Below are 22885 nucleotides of genomic sequence, written 5' to 3'. Positions count from 1 at the left end.
TTATGATTCAGTTTTGATTATTCTGTTGATAAAGGGTTTTACTTTTCTCAATTCTTTGCATACCTGGTAATTTTTATTTGATGTCATATATTTTGAATTTTATATTTTCAAGTGGAGAATATTTTTGTATATATGTTTGTGCTTTGTTCTTGGGTTCATTATATTACTTGGGAGCAGTTTGATCCTTCTGGCTATTGGTTTTAGATCTGTTGGGAAGGACCTGAGAATTACTTATTTCAGGGTTCTTTAATACCTACAACTTAGGTAAGACCTTTCTGAGTAGACCACATGCAAAATATGATATTTTTCCGATCTGGCTGGTGGCAATAGATGCTATCTCTGGCTTTGTATAAGCATCATAATATTTTTCCCTCTAATCTCTTAGGGTAGTTTTTTCCCCCTTGACTCTCTAGTTTCCTCGCATACATACACACATGCTGAACATACTCTTCTAAATACTTCATAGGGACCTTGGAAGATCTCCAGAGTTCTCTCCTTCCATAGGTCTCTCTTCTTTGGTAGTCTGTTCTGTGAATCACCTTGTTCTCCCTGAACTATCAGCTCTGTCTCTTCAACTGTGTGAGTCTACCAGGTTCTGTCTTGTTTCTGCCTCCTTGTGCGGTGCCATGGAAACTCAATCAAAATAGTAACAACATAATTTTAGGTCTTGCTGTTGCTTGTTTACCATTTCTCGGAAATCAGTGTTCTTCATTGCCTGATTTCCGGTGTATTTAAAACTTGCTGCATATATTTTGTTTTGGTGTCTTGTTTGTTGTTTGTTTGTTTTAGACAGGAGTCTAAATCTAGTCTCTGTTAGGTTATCTTTGCTAAAAACAGGAGTCTCTGACCCTTAGATTTTAACTACAAATTTTCATGTCAGGGTTTATGCCCTGGAGACCTTAACTGTAAAGACTTTTTCCTTCATTCCTCATCAAGAACTGATCTTTCAGTCCTCTGAGATTCCTATCCCAAATTATTTTTTAAATTTATTTTAAAACTATAATTCACAGAGAATATTATATTAGTTTCAGGTGTACAAGACAGTGATTAGATATTTGCATAACTAATGAAGTGATCACCACAAATATACTACCCTTTTCGCACCATATATACTTTTTACAATATTATCGACTATATTCCCTATGCTGTCTAGCATCCTCATGACTAATTTTGTAACTGGCAGTTTTGTACTTCTTAATCCTCTTCACCTTTTTGATCCATACCCCCATCAGGCAGCAGTTTGTTTTATGAGTTTGTTTCTGTTTTGTTTGATTTATTTTATTTATTCTATATATAAGTAAAATCATGTGGTATGTGTCTTTCTCTCTCTCTGACTTATTTTATGTAGAATCATTCATGTTGTTACAAATGAGAAGGTTTCATTCTCATTTATGGCTAATAGTCCATTATATATGTACTACATCCTCTTTATCCATTCATCTATCAATGAACACCTAGAATTATTTAAAATAGTCAAGATGTAAATGCACCCAAACCAAAATACTGTCCCTATGACCTTACTTGAGTTGTTTTTTTTTTTACTAATTTCTCAATTCATGATATCACTCTTCCAATGATCCATTAATACTTTTAATTTCAGTTCAAAACACACATAAATTGCCCTATTCTACCAAACTTTCACTTTACAGATGACAGTATGTAAATACAACTTTCCCCCTAGTCTCCCTCACAGAACCCTGTTATTTTTTCCCTAGAAATTGGAAATGATGTATTTTGAATACTTTGATTTTACAACTTATATCTCCTCCTAGAATATTAACTATAAAAGCAGGGACTGTATGTCCTTTTTTTTTAATTCTTTAACTGTTTTATCTGCACCAGACAGCCTTACTTCTTACTTATAAGGAAAACCAATAGCTCTGGCCACTGTGCTCAGTTGGTTGGAGTGTCATCCTGAAAGCCAAAAGGTTGTTGGTTCCATACTTAGGTTGCAGGTTCCATACCCCTAGTTGGAGTGTGTATGGGAAGCAACCAACCGATGTCCCTCGCATCAGTGTTTCTCTCTGTCTCTCTCCCCCTTCCTCTCTCTTTAAAACCAATGGGAAAAAATGTATGTGGTTGAGGCTTAAAAAAAGAAAATCAATACATATATATCAAATATATACTTTATACCAAAATTATTCTGTAATATGAATATTTAAGTAACTACTATTCCATACAACATTATTTCCATAGGCCATATTTGTTCTATAATATTCTGTATTTAATAATCCTTTTTCTATCTTCCTTATCTCTCAAGTTTTTAATATTTTGAATACAGAAGTTTAGTATGTATTAACATTTTTGCCTACTAGAGCTTAGTACTTTTGAAATAATTTAAAAGAAAGGTGTGCTCCACTGTGACTAATGTTCTATAATTTGTGTAAGATATCCAGGTGGGTTATCATATACATTTTTACTTCTATGAACAAATAAATAGTTTAACAGATAATATGCTACTTACCATCAAAAATATTTCTGTAAGGTGACAACACCAAGAATGGTTTTTAACATAATTTATGAGTCGTGTGATGAAGAGAGAACCACTTTGTTTTCTCCAGGAAGCATTATCTGTGCATAAAGGAAATCATAACTTTTGAGTTACAGCCTTCATTCTTATAAAAAGGTCATAGATTAAAAATATCTCTGGACAGACTTAAGCATGTAGAAAAATAAAGACTCAGAAGACTATGCTTGACTTTATTATACAAAGGAACATGGTGGATTTATACTAACCCATAGAAGACGTTATGTATGGGTTACAACATCTCAGATGACAGAACAGAGTTCTAGAATCATAGTTCTATGGTTCAAAATTTAAAACTGATATGTTTAAATTGATTCTATAAATCATGTTTTCTAGCAAATATTGTCTCACTTAATCTTAAATTTTTTTCAAGAACTAATAGCCACAAATTAATGGAGCAGTTATTGAACCCAGATCTGTCTGCCACTGAAGATGGTTCAATACTGCACCGTTAATGCCCTCTTCAATAGCAGACCAGCCAGCAGACAACCCTGAGGGTGCGCTCTCTTAGTTAATACTGGTTGGTTCAATTCCCAGATCAGTCATGGACAGAGTCTGCTTTTGCTATGACTGCTGTATTCTGGTATTTCAGTAGCCCATTCCTGGGCACAGAAGTCTACGTGCTTCTGACTTTGAAATGGTCCAAACGTTTAAGTAATATAGCTTCTCTTCTCTATTGTTTTTGTCAGTTGTCTAAAATAACCTATACTTCATAATCAAACTGACTCAAATTCATATCTAAATACTACCAGGCAATTGATATAATTATTGTGAGCTTTAGTTTCCTTATCTGGGTGAATGACATTATAGTATTTAGCTGATAGAGATATGTTAGGAACTATATATATATTTGTAATACAAATAAATAATATAATAATTAACAAATAATAATGTAAGAATAAACTCTGTGTTTTACGTTCTCATGACTGTAACCTGCTTTTGTCCACACACACACATTCAGCATTTCAGAAATTCTATCTCCCTTTGTCCAGGCCTGGCAATTCTCTTCTCACTGCCATACTATCCTCTTTTTCAAATTATATCATCTTAAATATGATTGTTTTTGGAATTGATTCTCTAAAACTCTTTACTACCTCTAGGTTGTAATCTCCCTTTACTAGATGCTACTAATTATTTGATTATCCTTAACAGTACTTTATACCCAGATTTCTTATATTCCTATATAAATGCTTTCCAGAAACCTTGTAGCCTGTGTTCTTTTCTGGAATATTGAGGCAAATTATAAAGGCAGACAGGCATCCTTTCCACACAACCTTGCCTACAAATGAAAGACACATACGTGGGGTTGAGGAGCAGAAAGCAACAAAATCTTTCTCCACATGGGTCTTGTGGACACCATCATCCTTCAGGTCCTCTGGAGACTGTGCAGAGCTGTTGTCTGAGGCCACTGGCGAGTCACTGACCCACACCTCTCCACTGTTTGCTGAGGGGATACCATCCTGTTATGTTATTTACAGTGAAACCCATTTTAGCAAACCTTTGACAACTAAATAAATAGGATGTTCTTAATGAAGGTGTTCCAATTAATCGCACACACACACAGCATAGGCCTAACACAACATTATCTCTACTCACACCTAATAGGCTATCAATAAATAGCAACTACCATCTGGAACTAGAATGTGCCTATTGATCAGGGAAAGTAATGGTACTATAAACTACTATTGACTATTCCTAAGTAAAGTAATCAGTTTTTGGTTTAATGATAGTAAAATTACATTGCAAAATCAAGAAAGGAAATATCTGCTCAATTCAACAATAGACACAAGATTCTAAAACAAATTTCCCCCTCACTTTCCCATTGTTGCTTTTCTCTTCTAAGCCATTCCACAAGTAATATAATTATATTAAAGTTTGAGGTAAAATATCTATGGGAGAAAGCAATGTCATAATTTGTTTTTGTTAGTTGAAGTGTAACTTACGTACAGTAAAATTCACTTTTTAATTGTACAGTTTAACTGTTTTTGATAACTATATAGTCAGGTAACTGCCACTGCAATCAATAGTAGCCCCTCCATCCCTTGCCCCTGACAATCACCAACCTGATTCCATCCCTATGCTTTGCCTTTTTCTTATGTTGTGTAGAGTATTTAGGGTCTAGAGTCTTTCACTTACTTAGCATTGTATTATATTTTAATCTTTCACTATTAAGTAAAATATTCCTCAGCTCAGAGATCCTGAAATTTTTATTAGCAAATGTTGAAATTAAACTCATTTTATATTACAATTTAAAAATTCCATATAAAAATAAGTTAGAGTTAGCATTAATATCATCATCACTTGCTATAGTTCACTGACAGTGGATTACACTTATATTTATTTGTGTAGCAGTTTCTCAATTGTCATCGCTAGGTATTTTCTCCAAAGATGTGTATTTGGTATAATTGCCCAAAAGTGAAGCACAAGATTGTTTTCATTAGATATAAAACACCCAGTGAAACCTTGCATGAGACATGCTTTCCTGACTTGTAGACCCCATCAGAACTCACCACCTCTGCAGGCCTGGATGATGATGACCTTGGGTTTATCCTTAAGATGGCAGCAGTTTCGATTGTTGAAAATCTGAAATATAGAGTCATAAGGCAGCACATCTGATTTTTCATTATTATGCAGGGTCCCACAGATTCTATCCAGGATGCCATGAGACATGAACACCAAGAATGTGCTGTCTGAGGTCTTGTGCTCTGGGTGGGCAGCAAATTCCTCCAGCTCTGATTCCATCTCCTGAAAGAGAGAAAACCATTAAACATCAGATCATAATACCCCTTTCTACCATGATGCTTTGGGGAAAAGAAAGAATATGTGACAACTGCCTGGCACTTTATAGTGACTGATATATAGAAGATGCTCAGAGTGGCCATTATTATTATTTTGCTGTTGTTGTTGTTAATGTCACAGTTACTAGAATAATTCTGGCAAATATTTCACAATATACATAATATAGTAATTATCATTTTGAACATTCATAGGTACAATTGAGTGACATAAAATATATTCACAGTGTTCTATAAACATCACAGTTATTTTACAGAAAACTTTTCATTATCCTCAACAATACCTCTGTACCTATCAAACAATAAGCCCAGATTGTCCCATCTCTTAACCCTGAGTATACCTTATTTTGTTATCTTTTTCTATGAATATGAATATTCTAAGTACAGATAAGTGGACTTATATAATGGTTGTTGCTCTTCTGTGTCTGACTTATTTCAATAAATATACTTCTTTTAAGGCCCATTCATATATCAAAATTTTATTCATTTTTATGGCTGAATAATATTCTATTTTAAGTATAGACTGCATTTTATTTATTCATTAATTTGTTGATGGACACTTGGATTGTTTCTGCCTTTTAGCTACTGTGATTAATGCTTTTGTGAACAACTATATTCAAATACCTGTTCAAATCCCTGCATTCAGTTATTTTGGGTATATAACTAGGAATATATATTGATGAGTTGTATAGTAGGATAACATTTTGAGAAACTGCCAAACTGTGTTCCACACTGGCTGCACTATTCCACATTTCTACCAATAACACACAGGTTACCAATTTTACCACATCCTTGTCAATGCCTATAATTGTGTGTGTGTCTATGTTTCTAATGGCCCATCTAATGGGTGTGCAGAGCTATCTCATTGTTTCTTTGACTTGAACTTCCATAATAGATGGACATTTGTATATCTCTTTTAGAAAAATGACTATTCAAATCTTTTGCCAATTTTTGAATTGAGTTGTTTGTATTTTTGTTGTTGTCATTGAGTTAAAAAAATTATTGTAGTTTCTCCATTACCATTTAGCCCCCTTATATCCTCCTCCCTGGCTCAGTCACTCCACCATAGTTTAAGTTCATACACTCTTTCTCTTTCTGCTGAATCCTTCCAGCCCCTAACCTCTACCTCCTCCCTTAGCTGACATGATGCTCTCCATCTATGAATCAGTCCTTATTTTGCTTATTAATTAAGTTTGTTCATTAAATTCCACATATGAGTGAAATCATATTGTATTTTTCTTTCTCTGACTAGCTTATTTCACTTAATATTACATGTTCCAGGTCCATCCATACTATTGCAAAGGGTAAAATTTTCTTCTTCTTCTTCTTCTTCTTTTTACGGCTGAGTAGTATTACATTGTGCAAATGTCTCATAGTTGTTTTATCCACTCTTCTAATGACAGACACTTGGGCTGCTTCCATATCTTGGCAATCATAAATAATGCTGCAATGAACATACGGGTGCTTATGTTCCTTCAAATTAGTGTTTTGGGTTCCTTCTGATATATTCCCAGAAGTGGGGTTGCTGAATCAAAAGGCAGATCCTTTTTAATTTTTTGAGGTATCTCCATATTGCTTTCCACAGTGGCTGCACCAATCTGCATTCTTACCAATGGTGCAAAAGGGTTCTCCTTTCTCTACATCCTCACCAGCACTTGTTTGTTGATAGCCATTCTGACAGGTGTGAGATGATACCCCATTGTGGTTTTAATTTGCATTTCTCTGATAATTATAGGCGAATATCCCTGATAAACATAGACACTAAAATCCTCAACAAAATATTAGCAAACTGAATACAGCAATGCATCAAAAAGATCATACAACATGATCGAGTGGGATTTATTCCAGGAATGCAAGTTTGGTACAACATTCACAAATCAATAAATGTGATTCACCACATAAACAAAATGAAGGATAAAAACCACATGTTCATATCAATAGATGCAGAAAAAACATTTGATAAAATCCTGTACTGATTTATGATAAAAACTCTCAGCAATGTGGGAATAGAGGGAAAATACCTCAACATAATAAAGGTCATATATGGCAAACCCACTGCCAGCATCATATTCATCATATTCAATGGGCAAAAATTACAAATGTTGTTGAATTTTAGAAGAGTTTTATCTATTATGAATGTTAGTCCCTTATTAGATATAAGATATGTAACCATTTTGTCTCATTGAATATGTTATCTTTCACTTTCCTGATTGTATGCTTTATGGCAAAAAAGTTCTTAATTTTCAAAAGTCTACTTTAGCTACTTTTTCCTTTTATTACATGCTTTTATGTGTGTTTGACCTTCCATGAAGTTGTTTCCAAATCTGATGTTATGAAGATTTTATCCAAGGTTTTCTACTAAGAGTTTTACCATTTAGCTCTTTGACCCATTTTGAATTAATTTTATATATGATGTAAAGTTCCAATTTTATCCTTTTGTTTGTGTATATCCTATTTTCCCAACACCCTTGTTGACTTATTATCCCCTTTTCAATAGTCTCTGCACCCTTGTTGAAAATCAATTAACCATACATATGAGGGTTTATTTCTGGATGCTCTATTATATTCCATTGACCTATATGTCTGTCCTTATGCCAGTATGATATTGTATTAGTTACTGTAACTTTGTAGTACACGTCAAAGTTGAAAAGAATGAGTCCTACAACTTTATCCTTTTTCAAAATAGCTTTGGTTATTTGGTTATCCTTTAAATTCTGTATGATTTGAGGACTGGCTTTTCTATTTCTAAAAAAAAAAAAGAACTGTTGGAATTTGGTGAACATTTTATTGCATCCTTAGATCATGTTGGGTAGTATCAACATCTTAACAATATTGTTATGAAAATAGGTTATATTTTTACTTATTTAGATCTTCCTTAATTTCTTTCATAAACTGTTTTATAGTTTTCAGTGTACAAGGCTCTCACCTCCTTTGTTAGATTTATTCTTAAGTATATATTTTAGGTGTTACTGTAAATAAAATGGCTTTTATAATTTTCTTTTCAGGTATTGATTGCTGGTGTAGAGAAACAACTAATTTGTGTGTGTGTTGATCTTCTACCCTGCAAATTTGATGAATTTGGTTATTAGTCCAGTAGATTTCTTGTGAATTCTTTGGGATTTTCTATATATAGAATATGTCATCTGTGAATGGAGATAATTTTACCTCTTCATTTACAATTTGTATTTTCTATGTTTAATAGCTTTGTCTAGAATGTCTATCATGATGTTAAATAGCAGCAATGGAAACAGTTACCTTTGTATTTTTCTGATCTCAGTGGGAAATATTTCAGCCTCTCATCATGGAGTTTTTCATAAATACCCTTTATCATGCTGAGAAAATTTCTCTATTCCTAGTTTTCTGAAAGTTTTTATCATGAAAGAATGTTGGATTTTGTCATACATAATTTTATGTACCAGTTGAGATTATGTGTTTTCTCCCCTTCGTTTTATTAATATGATTTATTACACTAATTGTTTTTTTATGTTGAAAGACTCTTACATTATTGCAAAAACTCCTACCTGCAAGGGTAAATACCCTTTTAATATTCCATTCAATATTATTTTGCTGAGAATTTTACATCTATATTCATCAGGGATATTACCATGTAATTTTTTTCTTGTGATGTCTTTATCTAGTTTTATATCAGAGTAGTTCTGACCTTGTAGAATGTTAGGAACTGTTCATTTCTCTTCATTATTTTTAAATGATTTTGAGAAGGGCTGGTGTTAATTCTTTAAATGTTTGCTGGTATTCACAAATGAAGACATCTGGTCCAGGATTTTTATTTGTTACAAGGTCTTGCTTTTTTCTTTTATTAATAATTTAATCTTCTTAGTGGTATAGGTTATTTTTGAATTTCTGTATCTTCATGATTTAGTCTTATTAGATTGTATGTTTCTAAGAATTTCTACATCATCTAAGTTATTCACTTGTTTATGTTAACAACAATTTATAGTACAGTACTCTTATAATCTGTCTTTATTTCCATAAGTACAGGAGTAGTCTCCTCTTTCATTTCTGATTTTATTTATTTGAATCTTTTTTTCTTTGTCAGTTTAGCTAAAGGTTTGTCAATTTTGTTGAATTTTTTTAAGAACCAAATTTTAGTTTAATTGATTTTTCACACTTGTTTTTCTATTCCACTTAGTTACACTTTTCAACTCCAGAATTTCTTTTTGATTTCTTTTCATAATTTTCATCTCCTTATTGATATTCTTACATTGTTCATATATCTTATTCCTGTGTTTGACAATGTCTTTCTTTAGCCTTTGTAGCATCTTTAAGATAGTTATTTAAAGTTTTTATTAATAAGTCTGCCATCTGGGCTTTCTCATAAATGATATTTTTTCCTTATAGTGTATTCTTTTGAATGGTCTGTGGTTTCCTGCTTCCTCATGTGCATTGTGATTTTTTGTTAAAAACTGGATATTTTAATTTTATATAATTTTGAACTCAGCTTCTCTTACCCCAGGATTTGCAGCTTTGTTGTTGTTGTTGTTATTTTAGTGCATCTCTGTGCCAGATATTAGTGTGAGGTGAAAGCTCGGTTTTCCTAGGTCCTTTCTGAATACCTGAGTATAGTTTTCTAAATTCTCCCATATTCACAGTTGTTTATGAATGTCAATAACAAACAAACAGGTACAGCTCCTTTAAATATTCTGGAATCCAGTTTAGTTTGTGGGGATTGAAGCAATGGCATCCAATTCTGTGTCCACCACACAGTAGCCTAAAGCAGCAATACCATCAGAACACAGACCCTAATATTCGGAGGAGAATGTCCTTATTGTTGATGCTGGATGAATTGGGCGACACCATAAATGTAGGTTGTAGTCCCCACAGCTGCCTGCCACAGGACTGGAGAATGAGCAATGGGTATTCACCACTGTTCTCACAGCTAAAACTGATTGAAATTAGTGTCCACTTAGTCAAGATCTTCCCTGGAAGTTGTAAGTGTTCAAATAAACTCCAGAATCCCATAGTAGTTACTTCAGACTGTTTCTGTCAGTACATTTGTTCTGCAGGTGAAGAGCGTGATGGAGTTCTGGCACTTTGTAGTCCTCTACCTTCTCTGATGTCACTCTGTTCTGTTGCTTATTTTTACTTTCAAACCCTGAACCCATATATTGCTCTTATCTTTTTTATTTGGTGGCTCTTTGGATCATAGACCAGGCTGAGCTTTCTTGTCAATAAACTTCAAATTGTGTTTGGCCAATAGGAGGCACTAGCAGAAGATCTGAGGTAATTGGAGAGCCGTAGAAGAGAGGAGTTGGGACACTCTACCCCTCCACATGCCTCATACCCCAGTGTTACCACTGTTCTGTCACTGGCTGTGTCCTCTATGACTACAGTGCCTTCTGGGTGATGGATTTCCTCCTCCAGCTATCACCACATCACCACACTCTGGAACGAAGTGTGGTTGTGTGTGTGTCCTACACAAAGTCAAGTGAGCAGTTTTTGGTTTAAAAATAATAAAAATAACCACACTAATAATCACAGCATTGTGGCTGAAAGATATGAGTACACATATACCACTCAAAGGGAGCACAGATAATTATAGATACCACCTTTAACTTTTTTATTTTGAAATTTAATAAAGCAAGTTCCAGAGAATTTAAATAAATGGCCCCATATCACAAAGCTAGCTATTAAAGGTATATGAGCATATGGGTTTATATGTACTACACAGGAAAGTGACTCTTACTCTGGCTGTGAGATTCTCTTTCACATGCACACTGTAGCCCAGGTCCTCGAGCAGCTTCTTCATTCCAATGATGTCATGGTTGGACCCACTACGCCTTGGGAGGTAGTGAAACTCAGCGTTACAGATGATGAGGGCCAGACGAGTGCGGCCCTCCTTCTCTTTTATTGGATAAATCTGCATAACAAAGACAAGTTAAATACATCATAATTTTTCCTCATTTCCACAGCATAGTCAGTTACTCTCTCAAGAATATGACAACCATTGTTTGTCTTCTAACTTTTGCTAATACTTTACTCTCTACTAATTGATAGAAGATAGAATTTCTGAAGAAAGCAGTGGGAAATGGATAATGGACTCTAACTTGGGTGTGATTAAAAGAGTGAAATCCGAAAGTGGTGAACAAGAGCAGATGTGGGCATTTTATGGAATGGTTTTATGGAGTGCACTAGAATATTGTCTCTCTTTCCTTCTTGCCTTTTTTACATTTAACCAAAATATCTAATATTTAAAATCCATTTCAAATATTTTGAATATTAAAAACATTCTCCGCCTACTTGTCTATGGTGACCATAATTATTTTTTTATATTTTTATTTCTTTTTCTTTCTTTTATTTTTTGGTTTTTCAATTACAGTTGTCCCATTTTTTCCCCATGGCTCCCCCCACCCAGCCCATCTCTTCTCCCACAATCATATCCCTCCCCATTGTCCATGTCCATGAGTCATTTATACAAGTTCCTTGATTAGACCCTTCCCCTTTCTCTCCCTCCGCCCTCCCCCCTACTGACTACTATTCTACTCTTTGTCCTATTTAGTTCGTTTGTTTGTATTGCTCTTTAGTTTCCTATATTAGGTGATATCATATGGTATTTTACTTTCTTTGCCTGGCTTATTTCACTAAGCATAATTCTCTCTAGTTCCATCCATGTTGTCGCAAATGACAAGAGTTCCTTCTTTCTTTCTGCTACATAGTATTCCATTGTGTAAATATACCACAGTTTTTTGAGCCACTCATCTACAGATGGGCACTTAGGCTGTTTCCAGCATTTAGCTATTGTAAACAGGGCTGCTATGAACATAAGGGTGCATAAGTTTTTTTGAATTAGGGTTTTAGGATTTTTTGGGTATAATCCTAGCAGTGGAATCGCTGGTTCAAAAGGCAGTTGCATTTTTAGTTTTTTGAGGTATTTCCATACTGTTTTCCATAGTGGCTGCACCAGTCTGCATTCCCACCAACAGTGCAGTAGGGTTCCTGTTTCTCCACATCCTCGCCAGCACTTGCTGTTTGTTGATTTGTTGATGATGGCCATTCTGAAAAGTGTAAAGTGGTATCTCATTGTGGTTTTTATTTGCATATCTCTGATGGCCAATGATGTTGAGCATTTTTTCATGTGCCTATGGACCTTCTGTATGTCCTCTTTGGAGAAGTGTTTTTTCAGGTCCTTTGCCCATTTTTTAATTGGGTTTTTTGTTTTCTTGATGTTGAGTCGTATAAGCTCTTTATATATTTTGGAGATCAGTCCCCTGTCTGTGATATCATTGGCAAATATGTTTTCCCATATGGTTGGTTTCCTTTTCATCTTGCTGATGTTTTCTTTGGCTGAGCAGAAACTCTTTAGTTTGATGTAGTCCCATTTGTTAATTTTTTCCTTTATTTCTCTTGCTTTAGGAGATGTATCCATGAAGATATTGTTACGTGGGATATCTGAAAGTTTCCTGCCTATGTTTTCTTCTAGGACTTTTATGGTCTCACAGCTTACATTTAAGTCTTTAATCCATCTTGAGTTTATTCTTGTGTGTGGTATAAGTTGGTGGTCTAGTTTCATTTTTTTTGCACGTCCCTGTCCAGTTCTCCCAGCACCATTTGTTAAAGAGGCTCTTCTCACTCCATTTTATGTTCCTTCCTCCTTTATCAAATATTAGTTGACCATAGAGGCCTGGGTTTATTTCTGGGATTTCTATTCTGTTCCACTGATCTATGTGTCTGTTCTTATGCCAGTACCAGATTGTTTTGATCACAGTGGCTTTGTAGTATTGTTTGATGTCTGGTATCGTGATTCCTCCTGCTGTGTTCTTCTGTTTCAAGATTGCTTTTGCTATTCGGGGTGTTTTTTGGTTCTATATGAATTTTTGGAGGATTTGTTCTAGGTCAGTGAAATATGTCATTGGTACTTTAATAGGGATTGCATTGAATCTGTAAATTGCTTTGGGTAGTATGGCCATTTTGATGATGTTGATTCTTCCCATCCAAGAACATGGTATTTGCTTCCATTTATTTATATCTTCCTTAATTTCTTTCTTCATTGTTGTGTAATTTTCAGTGTACAGGTCTTTTATCTCTTTGGTTAAGTTTATTCCTACGTATTTTATTTTGTTGTTGCTATAGTAAATGGTATTTTCTTTTTTGCCTTTGTCTCTAATATTTTATTGTTAGTGTACAGAAATGCCTTAGATTTCTGTATGTTTATTTTATACCCTGCTATTTTGCCAAATTCACTTATTATATCGAGTAGTCTTTTAGTGGAGTTTATAGGGTTTTCTAAGTATACTATCATGTCATTTGCAAATAGCGATAGTTTTACTTCTTCTTTCCCGATTTGGATGCCTTTTATTTCTTTGTCTTGTCTGATTGCTGTGACTAGGACTTCCAACACTATGTTGAATAGAAGTGGAGAGAGTAAATAGCCTTGTCTCATTCCTGATTTCAGGGGGAATGCTCTCAGTTTTTGTCCATTGAGTATGATGTTGGCTTCAGGCTTCTCATATATAGCCTTAATTATGTTAAGGTATGCTCCCTCTATTCCCATTTTGCTGAGTGTTTTCATCATAAATGGGTGTTGTACTTTATCAAATGCTTTTTCTGCATCTATAGATATGATCATGTGATTTTTGTCTTTCATTTTGTTTAGATGATGTATTATATTTACGGATTTGTGAATATTAAACCATCCTTGCATCCCTGGGATGAATCCCACTTGATCATGGTGTATGATCTTTTTGATGTATTGCTGGATCCTGTTTGCCAATATTTTGTTGAGGATTTTAGCATCTATGTTCATCAGTGATATTGGCCTGTAGTTTTCTTTCTTTGTTGTGTCTTGACCTGGTTTGGGGATTAGGGTAATACTGGCTTCATAGAAAGAGTTTGGAATTTTTCCCTCTTCTTGGATTTTTTGGAATAGTTTGGGGAGGGTAGGAGTTAGTTCTTCCCTAAATGTTTTGTAAAATTCGCCTGTGAAGCCATCCAGTCCAGGGCTTTTGTGTGCAGGGAGATTTTTGATTACTGTTTCAATTTCTTCTTTGTTATTGGTCTGTTGAGACTTTCTACTTCTTCTTGATTCAGTTTTGGAAGGTTATATGTTTCTAGAAATTTGTCCATTTCTTCTAGGTTTTCAAATTTCTTTCCATACAGTTGTTTGTAGTAATTTCTTACAATTGTTTGTATTTCTGAGGTATCAGTTGTGATTTCTCCTCTTTCATTTCTGATTTTGTTTATTTGGGTCTTATCTCTTTTTTTCTTGATGAGTCTGGCTAGAGGCTTTTTGATTTTCTTTATTTTTTCAAAGAACCAGCTCCTAGTTTTGCTGATTTTTTGGATTGTTTGTTTAGTCTCTATGTCGTTTAATTCTGCTCTGATCTTGATGATTTCCTTTCTTCTTTTTGCCCTAGGCTTTGTTTGTTGTTTTTCTAGTTCTTGTAGCATTGTGGTTAGATTTTTTATTTGAGATTCTTCTATCCTTTTCAGATATGCCTGTATTGCTATGAACTTCCCTCTTAGGACTGCTTTTGCTGTGTCCCATAGGTTTTGGGCTGTTGTGTGTTCATTATCATTAGTTTCTAGAAATTTCTTGATTTCCTCTTTGATGTCATTGTTAGCCCATTCATTATTTAATAGCGTGTTATTCATTCTCCATGAGTTTGGATGTCTTTGATTTTTTTTCTCTGAGGTTGATTTTTAGTTTCAAGGCATTGTGGTCTGAAAACATGCTTGATATGATTTCAATTTTCTTGAATTTGTTGAGGCTTGTTTTGTGTCCTATTATGTGGTCTATCTTTGAAAATATCCCATGTGCCTTTGAAAAAATGTATATTTTGCTTCTTTGGCGTGAAAAGTTCTATATATATCAGTTAAGTCCATGTGGTTTAGTGTGTTGTTCAATGCCTGTATATCCTTGGTGTTTCTTTGCTTCAATGATCTGTCTATTGTTGATAATGGAGTGCTGAAATCCCCTACTATGAGTGTGTGGTTGTTAATATCCTTTTTGTGGTCTTCTAGTATTTTCTTTACGTATTTGGGTGCTCCTATGTTGGGTGCATATATGTTTATCAGTGTTATATCTTCTTGATGGATTGTTCATTTAAGTATTATGAAATGTCATTCTTTGTCTCTTTTTATTGCCCTTGCTTTGAAATCCGTTTTGTCTGATATGAGGACTGCTACCCCAGCTTTTTTTTCGGGTCCGTTTGCTTGGAATATTTTTTTATATCCCTTTACTTTCAGTCTATGTAAATCTTTTGTTTTGAGGTGTGTTTCTTGTAGACAGCAAATATGTGGGTTCTGTTCTCTTATCCATTACGTTACCCTGTGTCTTTTAATGGGAGCATTTAATCGATTTACATTTAAGGTTATTATTGACGTGTAGTTATTCATTTCTTTTTGTACCTCTGTTCCTCTACTCTTTTTTTTGTTTTTTCTCTTCCTTTTTCTTGGAATATTCCCTTTAGCATCTCTTGCAATGCTGGTTTGGTGGAGATGTATTCTTTTAGTCTTCCTTTGTCTGAGAAACTCCTTATTTCACCTTCTATTTTGAATGAGAGCCTTGCTGGATAGAGTATTCTTGGTCGTAGGCCTCTGTTTTTCATTGCTTGAAATGTTTTTGACCATTCTCTTCTGGCTTGTAGTGTTTCTGTTGAGAAATCTGTTGATAGCCTTATTGGAGCTCCCTTGTAAGTTATTTGCTGTTTTTCTCTTGCTGCTTTTAGGATTCTCTCTTTGTCTTGGAATGTTGCCATTTTAACTATGATGTGCCTTGGAGTGGGTTTTGGGGGTTCCTCTTTATTGGAACTCTCTGTGCTTCCTGGACTTGCATAACTTTTTCTCTCATCAGGTTGGGAAAATTTTCTGTCACTATTTCTCCTCTCAGTTTACCTATTCCTTGTTCTTCTGATCCCTCTTTAATTCCAATTACTCTTATATTGTTCTTCCTTATGCTATCCTGTAACTCCCTTACCTCTTCTTCATACTTTTTTAATCTTTTTTTATTTTGCTCTCTCATCTGAGAATTTTTTCCTACGTTATCTTCTAACTCACTAATCCGATCCTCTGCTTCGTTTAGTCTGTTTTTGCCTGATTCTACTGTGTTTTTCAGTTCAGAGATTGCATTCTTCATTTCTTCCTAGTTCTTGTTGATAGTTTCTATGTCTTTTTTTTATGCTGGTGTAGTTCTCTGCAAGTTCCCTGTAATTTTCTTGGAGCTGTTGGTAACTTCCTTGGAGGCTGTCATAGTTGTTTTTAAGGTTGTTGAGTATATTGAGCTTCTTCACCACCATTGTTTTGAATTCCATGTCTGACATTTGGGCTATGTCTATTCCATCTACCTCTCTTTCTGGGGATTCCTCTTTCCTTTTCATTGAGAGGTTGTTTCTGCATCTTACCATGTTGGATTCTTCTTGTTTGTTTTTGTTACTTGGATTGTCTGCTTTGCCTTCCCACCTTTGTGGTATGAGATTCTTTATGGTAGATCTAAGGGTTTCAGTGGTGCAGTCTCTTTGATCTTCTGAGCCTGATGTTCTTGGCGTACCTTTTATGTCGTTTGTTTATGCTGTCTGGTTATATTTCAGATGCTTTTTGTTAGGATCTTCCTTCTGGCTAGTTGATTGAGAGTCACTCTATCCACTTTATCTTTAATTCTTTTGTGGAGATGTCAGTTCAGCCTTCGTGTGTTGTTTGTTTTTCTGTATCCACAGCTGGTCTAATGAAGTGGGTCAGAGGTTCCTGTTCCTTGCAGCAGTGGGCCCTCACACTGCGCGTTCCTTCAGTGCCTGTTGGAGCTAGCCAAGGTGTCCTTGCAGGCACGCCTGTGAGACGGTAAGGCAGCCTGAGAGCTTGCCTCAGGCCTGCCGTGCAGCGATCTGGGAGTTGGTCTCTCGCCTCTTAGGGCGGGGCCCCGAACACTTGTGCTCAGTAGAAGTGAGTGCTGGTGAGTCACTGCTGCCTGCAGTTCCGGTGCCGCAGACGCCCACCATTCCTGCACCCGCCTGGGCAGGCACAAGCAGAGCCTGAGCAAATGCTTTGCACTCTGGCCTGGCACTCGGGCCTGGCACCCACTGGAGCTGGCCAGGGGCGACTGCGCACAGTCTTCTGTGTATCCAGTAGGCCCTCCCTGCACCCGTTGGGGCACTGATCTTATGTCTGTTGGGGTGTGTCCGAGGGGCACCTGGACTCATGGCCTTGCGTACCTGGGCCAGTGAATGAGGACACTTCCCTATCTGCGCCCGCAACCCAAGGGGAGGGCTGGGGAGTGGGTGAGTGCACTCCTACACCTGCGCTCCTCAAGAATGTCCTATCACCCCCAAACTTTCCCCACCTCTCCGCAGTTCACAAGAGAAAAATATAAAGGAAAAATTACAATTTCACTTGCTCAGCAGCACGCTGTCTCCCGTCTTCCAGCGCCAATGCCGCCTGGTCGAGTTCCGTCTCTGCCAGCGGGCAGAGATCCGCTTTCCTCCTGACTCCCCCCTGGGGAAGCCTGTGGTCACCAAAAAGCCTTTGTGTCCTTTCAGCCGCAGCTCAGGCAGCCACCTCAGTCAGGAATCCCGTTTCATTCCTTTTTCTTCCACTATCCTCACTAAACAGGTTGTTCCCAGATGTTTTTCTCTAATTCAGCAGTGCCAAGGCTCAACTCCTGCCAGTGTCCAGCTGCTCACTGAAATGTTCTGTCTGCAATTAGTCCAAACTACAGACAGGTGTCAGGAGCCTGAGAGTGCAGCCTCCCCTCACTCCTCCACCATCTTCCCTCTCTGTTGATCATAATTAAACCTACATGTCTGTATAAGGGGTATGTCAGTTTAATAATACATTGTAGCATTATTAACTCATTATTACCTATCTAATTCTCTTAATAACATGAAATTACCTATCTATAATTATTTATTAGTTTATTTTGTAAAACATTTTATTTATTTATTTTTAGAGAAAGGGGAAGGGAGGAAAAAAGAGAGGGAGAGGAACATCAATATGTGGTTGTCTCTCATGTGCCCCCAGCTGGGGACCCGGCCCACAACCCAGGCATATGCCCTGACTGGGAATCAAACTGGCAACCTTTCAGTTCATATGTCAGCACTCAGTCCACTGAGCCACACCAGCCAGGGCATTATTAATTATTTTAGTGGCTTAAGACATCACTTGAAAAAATTATGTAAGGAACATTTCCACTTCATTTTACCCTTATTCCATGCATTGATTATCTTACCATTCTAGTGTCCTTTTGGCATAGTTCCAGGAATTTTTCACGAGGACAAAGCTTGAGTTGGTCTATGGATTCTTCGGATGTTGCAGGAGCTTCTGTACAAGTTTTAAAACATGTGATATAATAATGATTGTTATAGAGGTTCTGTAAGAGTTTTAAACACATGGTATAATTAGAATTGTGGTATCTGGTAAATGGCTTTATTATTGGGCCCTATACCCTATATCACCATAGAAACAATTAGAGAAAGGCACTTATTCTATTAAAAGATGGAAGAAAATTTTGCAAGAAGATATCTTAGCTTGTAAGTGTCATAATTTTGTCCAACATTTTGTAAACAGAGGTGAATTATGGCCAGGCAACAGAGATAGCTTTTTTGTGAGGAAACTTATTTAATTATGAGTTCTACCCAAGATGCAGAAATGTATGCATGTGACTACTTAGTAAAGACTAGACGGAAAGAAGGTCTAATAAAGTCCTCCTAAATGATTTTCTCTCATGTTCCTGCTTCTTAATAAATGACACTACTATTTACTCATTTGCCCAAGCTGTACACCTAGAGGTTTTATTGATTCCACTATCTCCCTCACCCTCTACCCATTTCATCCCCTGATCCCTTCCATCAGCATATTCTGTTAAGTCTACATCAAAATGTATCATATACATAAGTCCTCACCTCCACACTGATATGTTCACATTCCCAGCACCAATATTCTCTCATATGGATCACTAAAACAGCCTGAATTTTACTTTTGCACATCTACTCTTATCTTACTCCATTCCATTTCCCTAATAATGACCAGAATGGTCTTTAAAAAAGGCACATAGGACTTTTTCTCTTTCTTCAATTCCGAAGTTTATCCATTGTACTTTCTGCCTTAGTTCAATGTGCTCAAGAGAAAAAATTCTGCAAAAATACCAACATAAATATCCTCAAGAATACAACTTAAATCATAATCATATACATCATCAAACAAGTTACAATCTCTTCTCTGAGGAGACACTTAAAATGTTAACAATTCCTCCATCCTTGAATTAACTTTGCCTTCTGGGAAATTATACTGCACTGAATGAAACACTCCAGTGGCTTTTCATCACAGTTAAAATAATGTCCATGTGACTTGAACATGCCATTTGAAAATCTATATGATCAGGTCACTGCTCAAACTTAACTTCGTTCTATTCTTGCTTACAATATCTAGTTTTTCAGTGTTTCTCAAACAACTCATTCCTATTGCTGCTTGAGACCTTTGCACTTACCATCCTCCCTATTTGTGTTTTCTTTTCCCCTAGACTTACATAAAACTGGCTTTTGTCATTCACAGCAGTAGCATAACTTTAACTGACTACCTAATGTGGGTAGCATTCCAGCCATCTTCTAGTCTAACCTATCCCATTGTCATCTTTTGTTTTTCTTTGTAGCTTTTATCAATCTCTACAAACATGTTAATTATTTTTTATTTCTAATTACTATCTCCTCCTCACTCAAGTCAAATCTATGTGAGTCTCATTTTAAAGTTATAAATACCCAAGGTGAAAAAGAATAACTGGCAATAGTTACTCAAAGTTTTTGTTGACAAATATATGAATAAATTAATGAATTGGTGAGTTTTAAAAATTCAGGTTAAATTTTGACCTAAGTTGTTTTATAAACTGAGTGTGGATCCTAGTACAAGGCCTTTTAAAAAAGAATGAGTGTGTTCTATTAGGAGGAACACAATGTAACATGGAGAGCCATGCAAAATGAGATAGAAGCTGGATTAGAGAGCCAGAATAAGTGCCAAATTAGGAATTGTGGACTTTGGCCTTAGTAATATGGGATGGTAACATTTTTCAAGTTATGGAAAGTCATTTTATTAAGTGCTCTATTTTGTACCTTATTACTTTCACTATTGCCATTAGTATTTAGTATCTTTTCTGAAGAAACAGATTTGGATTTGGCACAGTGAAGACTATGAGAAATGTTTCTAGGATATCCAGCTGTAAAAAAAATTAAGAAAAACAATGACCCTTTGCTTTTGTAGAAGAGATGACATGTTGGTTCTATCATTATTGGAAAAATTTAGTTATTTATTGTATTTTAGGTAGAGGAGACGCATGTGGTCAGAGAAATATTAAAAACATATATAAATCAAGTAAGTAAAGAGTAGGGGCTGGGAAACTGCTTTTAATTTTTCTTCAAGAGCCTTCATGAACTATAAGAGCCTACTGTCAATGACCAAAATAAAGGTTTTTGTCTTTTATTTACTTAGGAAGATTAGAATGAAGTTTTCCAAGCTATTTTATAGAATTAAATTACTTTCCTATAATAGAAAAATACTTTAAGAGTAAGATATGGTCTGGACATAAAGCAGAGAACTGGGAAAATTTTGCAGGGACTAAGGAAGAACAGAGGGAGCAGGTCAGCCTCATCTGAAGAAAATGAATGGGAGCCTACAGTTGAGGACATATGAGGTTAAAAGCTAATGAATTATTTATTATTTAGCAAGTCAGTAAGAAAGCAGATACTGAATGCCAAGCTACAAGGGCAAATTGAGACACCCTTTACACAAAATTGAGGAATCTCACCTGAAGAAAATCCCAACTTGGAAGCAAGAGTGGAATCTCTTTTGCAGATATAGCCTATAAATAATTGGCTGGCATGGGGCCCTTTGGGAACCACGAAGTCAATCAAGTCACGGGCCTTAGCTATAGTTGTAACACTTCCCTTTTTTATTTTTTCGCTCTCCTCTTGGTTTAGCACCTTTTCACTTAGGACATCATCCAGCAACTTATTAAGTGTATCTTCAGATACTGAATTAATGAATATTTTTCTTTTTTCAGTTAGTCTCTTATCTGTTGGGAACACAAAAAGGTTGAGACTTATAAACAAGTTAAGAAACATCACTGTTACCTCAGTAACTGAGATACTCTTTTTTCTGTATTTCTTCTTTATAGGTTAAATGTTCCAAAAATGGATTATTTACTGTATCCAAGATCACTTCCATTTTTTTATAAGCCCATGGGTGCCCACTCCCAGAATTTTAACCCAGCAATGTCAGAGTAAAGCTGAGCTTATCCAAGTTGTTCTCATTGTTTTGCTTTGGTGAGTTACAGGTAGGACTCAAGGAGCTATTACTCTGATGATTATGTTTGTGGAAAACAGAATCAATAATGGTCACATTCATGTCATCTTTATTCTCTTACTTAGGAACAATAGCCCATGGTGATCTTGCCATGCAGATTCTGAACTTCAATCATATTTGGATATTTGGGCATTCAGGGAAAATACACTCATGCACAGACACAAAACCTCAGAAAATAAGGCCATACTTTCATGCTGCTTACTTTTCCCTCTGAAACACCAAAAAACTTAGCTAGCTTATGGTTCATACCTCAAAACATGAAAGAATATTGATGAAACAAAAACATCTTCCTTTCTTTTCCAACTAAATATTGCTCACACAAACTAGACAAAACCTAGTAAAAAAAAAAAATTAAATCTATTTTATCCCCAAGATATATCCTCTAAAGATACTGAGATAAAGTTATATGGCAGAACAGCTGCAGGAGCTTCAAGAAGACCAGCTCACCCTCCACCCATCCCCAGATTTATGGCTAAAAATAGACAGATACCGGCTCAATCAACATAAGGACTAATTTCACTTTAGGTTGACCCTTAGTTTCAATACACATTCATTGTAATACATTATCATGCTATACAACACACCCAGCTAGAAATGGAAAGAAATGGAAATGGGAAGAAGATATAAAGACAAAAATAGTCAATGAAGCTCCTCCAAGAAATCACCCATTTCCCTGGGAAGGTCCTGAATATTCCTTTCTTTAATTGAATACTCTACCCCTTAATTAATGAACATAATAAAAGTAGAAAATTCTACTAAATAGGGGCTTCTCTGCCCACGAAGTAGCCCATTCTCTGTCTCACTGCTTCACTGATAAACTCACTTTCACTTTAAACTCTGTGCTGTCTTATATTTGAATTCTACCCTGCAGGAAGCCAAAAACCCAGAGTGGGGTCATGGACCCTCAGTTCCCCAGACTCCCAGGACACCTGCATTAATACAACCTAATAAAACAAAACAAAACATTACCAGCCATGATATTCGTGGCTCTCTTCTCAGGAATCAGGAAAAAAGCAAAGAAAAACAAATACTCAGAACAATCAGGATTTTCTTGTTGGGCAGGCCCTGTTCACATCTTGAGACATAACTATTGCATTGTGCATATGAATGGCTATATACATAGGCATGCCTTTTTTTTTTTTTAAATGAGACCCTGATATCATCTCTCAGGATACCTTCTTACGAAAGAATGAGGAAGAATTCTGTAGGTTGCCTTTTTATTTTGGAGATCCCTTTGCAATACTGAAGTTTTTTAGTTAGACCTACT

General features: G+C 35.8%; 1 protein-coding gene across 3 annotated transcripts in view; it reads right to left on the bottom strand.

The window, feature by feature from the left end:
• LOC150018849 (caspase-1-like) overlaps nucleotides 1-22683 on the bottom strand; it is a 49572-nt gene extending 26889 nt beyond the window's left edge. For 2 of the 3 annotated variants that reach the window (XM_090267868.1, XM_090267870.1), the window contains exons 1-7: nucleotides 22588-22683; nucleotides 21062-21328; nucleotides 18497-18588; nucleotides 11027-11200; nucleotides 5038-5272; nucleotides 3828-3971; nucleotides 2465-2571 (exon numbers count right to left, since the gene is read on the bottom strand). In XM_090267868.1, the coding sequence (XP_090123994.1) occupies nucleotides 2465-2571; nucleotides 3828-3971; nucleotides 5038-5272; nucleotides 11027-11200; nucleotides 18497-18588; nucleotides 21062-21328; nucleotides 22588-22594 (1026 nt within the window). In that variant the 5' untranslated portion in view covers nucleotides 22595-22683. The remainder of the gene's footprint in view (nucleotides 1-2464; nucleotides 2572-3827; nucleotides 3972-5037; nucleotides 5273-11026; nucleotides 11201-18496; nucleotides 18589-21061; nucleotides 21329-22587) is intronic. The other variant, XM_090267869.1, reaches the window with a different exon arrangement.
• Nucleotides 22684-22885: the final 202 nt, after the last annotated feature.

This window comes from Furipterus horrens, unplaced genomic scaffold, assembly GCF_987537825.1.
Source record: "Furipterus horrens unplaced genomic scaffold, mFurHor1.1.pri manual_scaffold_2, whole genome shotgun sequence".
NCBI lineage: Eukaryota > Metazoa > Chordata > Mammalia > Chiroptera > Furipteridae > Furipterus > Furipterus horrens.
Note: the sequence above shows the minus strand (reverse complement) of the source record. Positions and strands in the feature narration are given on the sequence as shown.